Source organism: Benincasa hispida, chromosome 3, assembly GCF_027475165.1.
Source record: "Benincasa hispida cultivar pf3 chromosome 3, pf3_genome.v1.1, whole genome shotgun sequence".
In the NCBI taxonomy this organism is placed as follows: domain Eukaryota; kingdom Viridiplantae; phylum Streptophyta; class Magnoliopsida; order Cucurbitales; family Cucurbitaceae; genus Benincasa; species Benincasa hispida.
In genome coordinates, this window is record NC_143480.1 from 60,629,834 (window position 1) to 60,635,351 (window position 5,518).

Below are 5,518 nucleotides of genomic sequence, written 5' to 3' on the forward strand. Positions count from 1 at the left end.
TTTGCACGAAAATTTTGTGCTCTGTTTTCCTTTTCAAAAACCATTAACTTATCATCAGATTTAGCTCAAGCTTCCTTCATGAAATTTGTTAGAAAATGGATTAAATTTCAAGGAAGTCAGGCCTCACCTCTTAGTTCGTCTTGTGTAGCTCAAACTGACTTAAAAACCAGAGATAGGCAGGTTGAACCCAGATTCTTCTATGGTTGCACTTGCACGAACTTTTTCCTCCCTTCTTCAACCTCCAACCTTCAGCAAGCTTCTTCTTCCTCTTCCTTCACTCTCTCTCTCGAAATTCTCTGAAAATATGATGGGAAATGATGGAGAAATGGGCTGAAATGAGTTAGGCAGTGGTGCCGAATGGGTTTCCATTTCCTTTCATTTTCATTTTCTTTTCCTTTTTCCTTTTCCTTTTCTTTTCTTTTCTTTTCTTTTTCTTTATTTCATTTCTTTTCTTTTCTTTATTAATAAATTCTAAAATTATCAAAGACAACTTCAACCAAAAGCTTTGCTATTTTTCTTCAACAATGGAACAACAATAACTTAAATCCAACATCCTACAATATGTGACAAGAGCAAATAATCCAAGGAAAGTCTCGGGTTTACAACTTATCTCCCCCTTATGAAATTTCGTCCTTGAAATTTAGAAGTCCTTAGGTGAAGAGTGTTGGATAACTCCTCCTCATCTGGTCTTCTAACTCCCAGGTTTCCTCCTCCACTCCGTGATGTCGTCAAAGGACTTTCACGAGTGGGATCATTTTGTTCCTCAAAACTTGCTCCTTTCTGTCGAGAATCTAAACCGCTTCCTCTTTATAACTCAAGTCTTCTTTCAGCTCAACCGGTTGTGCTTGCAACACATGTGACGGATCTGGAATATATTTCCTCAACATGGACACACGGAAAACATCATGTATTCGAGCAAGTTCTGCTGGCAACTCAAGTCTATAGGCTGCTGGTCCAAATCGTTCTGTTATCTGATAAGGACCAATATATCTAGGACTCAGCTTACCTTTCCTCCCAAAGCAAAGAACACCTATCCACGGAGATAACTTTAAGAAAATTTGATCTCCAACCTGGAATTCTAAGTCTCTTCGTTGCTTATCTGCATAGTTCTTCTATCGATCTTGAGCTATCTTCAGGTTCTCTCTAATCGACTTAATATTGTCTAACATAACTTGTACTAACTCAGAACCAGCTAGCTTTCGCTCTCCCACTTCGTTCCAGCATACATGAGTTCTGCATGGTCTGCCATACAAAGCCTCAAATGGTGCCATGCCGATACTAGACTGATAGCTGTTATTATAAGTAAACTCCATAAGTGATAAGTGGGTATCCCAACTTCCCTTAAACTGAAGGACACATGCTCTCAACATGTCTTCTAAGGTCTGGATGATCCTCTTTGATTGACCATTTGTATGGGGATGAAATGTTGTACTGAACTTTAACTTTGTTCCCACTTCTTTCTACACACTAGGCCAAAACTTAGAAGTAAACCTCGGATCCCTATCTGAAACTATGGACACTGGCACTCCATGCTGACTCACAATCCTGTCGACGTATAGCTTAGCTAGCTGATCTAGTGTAGACGTCGCTTTAATCAGTATAAACTGCGCTGTCTTGGTGAGTCTTTCTACTATTACCCATATACCATCCACCAGTAGTATGAGGTAATCCAAACAGAAAATCCATGGTAATATGCTTCCACTTCCACTCCAGCACTGGCAGTGGATTAAGGAGTCCTCCTGGCCTATGTCTCACTGGTTTAACCTGTTGGCAGATCAAACATTTATCAACATATTCAGCTATCTCTCGCTTCATACCAGGCCACCAATAAGTTTTCTTCAAAGTTCTGTACATCTTGGTGCTTCCTGGATGCATAGCGTAAGCTGAACTGTAAGCCTTCTCTAGTATAGCACCCTTAACCTCACTAATACTCGGAACGCATAGTCTTCTCTGCTTAACTATGGCTCCGTCTACTCTCAACTCAAATTTTGCCTCTGGGCTTTGCTTGGACTGTAAGACCCTAACATTAAATAAAAAGTGGGAAGTTAAATAGAGAAGAAAAATCCTAAGTAAGGATATTGGAATAAAGGGAGGAAAACATCAAAATTATCCAAAAAGGTGACTAAAATCCAAACACCTATGAAGGGCTTAAAACATGTTGGACGCAAGAAGGCATGGAGGATGGAAGCTAGAAGACTTGAAAAATGGCTAAGGGTTGCACACAATCAATGCAAAGGCATACATGAAGACACGGGCAGCAAGCATGCGTTGAAGTGAGCATGCTAGTCATGCCAGTCATGTGTCGAGGCGAAGTGCACAGGCCATAAGTCGAGGCCAAGCGCACAGGCCATGCACCGAGCGCGCAGCCCATGCTTCGATGGTAAGCGCGCAGCCCATTCGTCAATGATGAGCGCACAGCCCATGTGTCGATGGTGAATGCCGAGTGCGCAGCCCATGCATCGATGAGCGCCCTGCCTATGCGTCGAACAGGCAAGTGGGCGAGCCATCCTATGCGCGGCTGAGCAACCATGCGTCGATGCGCCAGGCCAAACGCACGCCCATGCGGTCGAGCATGCCCATGCAGCCAAGCCAAGGCACAAGCGCCTAGGCAGCACACTATGCGTCGATGGTCAGCACCATGCGTTCATTCCTAGTAGGCTGAGCAAGCACACTTAGCAAGCCATGCGTCGAGGGTGAGCGGCCACCCTAAGCATTGGTGATGACCAACTCATGCGTTTGCTAAGTTGAACTTTGATGAGGGAAAGGTGAGTTGCTATGCGTTAAGGATAAAAGGAGAGGCTAATTGATGGAAAAATTCAAGGGAGAATGCCAAGGGTATACGAATATAAGACTTAAACAATTTAAGTAGAGAAATATGTGAGGTATTTAAGGGATTTAAGTGGCAAAAGGAAGATCACATAAAATTCAAGTAGGAAGTGGCTAAAGGAGATTTCATGCAAATTGAAGTCTCATCACCCAAGCATGGGGTGGGTGAAGGAGATTTCATGCAACAAAAGGGATTTTGGTTGGCAAGCTGGAAGGAGAACAACTCAAACCTAGGCTAAGGATAGGCTCAGTAGACTGAATGTTGGCAGCTCCAAAGTGAGACAAATGGTAGTTGTCTTGTCAACATGGGGTGAGTTTGAAATGGCTATAAATAGGGAGTTGGGCAAGGGGAAGTCATTCATACCAGCACCTAAATCGTGTGTTGAGAGCATATTTAGAGATAGACGTCTGAGTTATTAGGCTGCCAAGTTGATTGGAGATCAAAAGAAACAAGGTTGCATTGGTGAGGCATTGAGGCAGTCGGACGCACAGCCAGCCCATGCCCTGCGCGCACGTAGCACTGCGTCCATCCGTCCTTCCACGTGCGAATCGCTCGACGCATCCAGTGCGCCAGCTCAACGCACCTGCTTTCCCTGTGCAGCACATCATGCCTAGCGCACGCCCAAACGCGTCAGCCCTTCTGCGGCACAGCACGCCCACTCTGCCTACTGCCCAACGCCCAGCTGCCTATCTCAGTCCAAATAACCTCTAAAGAGGCTAACTTTGGTATTTTGGCTAATTTTGAGTAGGGTAAGCTGGTGTTTTCAATATATAATGATATTTTGGCTAAATTTGACACTATTTATTGATATAACAAGTATTAATTGAAGAATTTCCATTGATATGGAGGAATTCTTAGGAAAGTAGTTTGAAGGTGATTTTAGTGGAAAAACTTGCTGACGGTGAGTGTTTACTTAGCTTTATGCTATGATATATGAATAAATGCATATGTAAGTTCAAAATACAGGCTTATGATGTTATGATGATTGTCATGATATTGTTTGTGAAATTGTTATGGAAACTGAGATTATACCCAAATTACATAGTTAGCATACTTAACAAAAGGTGCTTGGCGAGAAAATATAGTCGGCCTCGATCGGCGGGAAATAATAGTCGGTGATGACCGGCGGGAAATATAGTCAAGTACTTAAGCATGACTAGCGGGATAAAGAATTTTCGGTTTGCACATTGGCGGAAAAAGTGGGTTATAGGAAAGTTTCCATAAAAAGTTATGATGATTGATAATGTGTCCATGATATGAGCATGCCACGTATAGCATGGGACTGGAGAATGTTGATTGAATGAACATATACATGATCATGCATAAATTATACTGGAATTATGATTATGTGATTGATTTCCCAAAAATATGATTTGCAAAGTGATTATTATTTTAAAAGAACCACTCACTAGGCTTAGTAGCTCACACTCTTCCAAATGTTTTCTTATATCCCCCCCAGGTATCAAAGTGGAGCGTTCAAGGAGGAGTCTACTAACCACCATCACACCAGAACTTGGTAAATTCTTAGGGCATGGCTCGGATTGAGTAATAAAGAATATAGGAAATTAAACTATGTGTATGCAAGATAGATAGAGTGTTGTAAACATGTTGAAATCCTTAATAGATATAAGGGAAATGTTAAATTTAAATGTTGTCTTGGAATACTACTGGTTTACCCTCATACTCCCTTCCTGGTCTTGGGGTTTAAGGCTAGGGAGGGGTTGTGATAGCTTGGTATCAGAGTAAAGGTTTACGTAAAACCTGGGGAAAATTTGAGTCTAGCATTAGTATAAATAGAATATAGGAAAAATAAAGGAAAAAGTGATAGGTTAAAGCCAAAGCGGCATCAGAAAAAGGCTTACCTAAGGTAGGGAAGCCAGATAATAATAAAAACTAGGTCAGGTCAAAACCTAAAGAGGAGTAAATATAATGAAATATATTAGGAAACCTAAAATAGAATCAAGAAAAGTTAGGAGAAAGAAATGAGAAATAATAAGTGGACATAGGGAAACATGAGAAAAGGGGGAAGTGAAAATAATTAGTAAGTAATAACTTGAATAATGTCAACTATAGGAAATGAATCCGAGCAGACAAGACTGGTGGTGGAATGACTCCGGAACGTAAGCTGGAGACCGCGGCACTAGCCCAAGGAAAACCCTAAAAAATATGAGAATAGTGTGAACAATAATAATGAATATCCTATTACCTTGAACAATGGAAACTTGGTGGAATCCCGAACTAACATGGGATTTCCATAGTGTGGGAAAAATCATAGTGGTATGTGTCTGAGAGGAACCAAAATATGCTACGGATGTGGCAAGGTTGGCCATATCCGCAAAAACTGTTATACTTTCCAATGAAAAACAAGAGAGATTCAGGAAACATATCAACGGGAACTTGCTGGAGGTTCAAGTTCAGGAAGCAACAACATATTGCCTGAACTGGCAGTGGACCAAGAATGGGCACGTGCAGGAAAGAAGGACATTCCTCGATGAATCGTAATTGAATTCGAGGAACAGCCCACCTATGACTCTAACAATGCGGAATCCTATAAATTTTGTATCTTCTGTAAGGAAATAGGACATGTGCAAGAAAGATGTGTATGGAGAGACGAGAGAATGCGTCTTAACTTTGAAAAATTACGACTACCAGAAAATGAGTGAAAGACTATGTAGACAGAAAGAAACTACT

General features: G+C 41.5%; 1 protein-coding gene across 1 annotated transcript; it reads right to left on the reverse strand.

The window, feature by feature from the left end:
- Positions 1-791: 791 nt before the first annotated feature.
- Positions 792-5,157, reverse strand: LOC150037429 (uncharacterized). The gene is made up of 5 exons (XM_090311998.1): positions 5,071-5,157; positions 4,920-4,984; positions 1,646-2,020; positions 1,190-1,290; positions 792-1,030 (listed from the first exon to the last, which is right to left on the reverse strand). The coding sequence occupies exons 1-5, from the start codon at positions 5,155-5,157 to the stop codon at positions 792-794; spliced, it is 867 nt and encodes a 288-aa protein (XP_090168124.1).
- Positions 5,158-5,518: the final 361 nt, after the last annotated feature.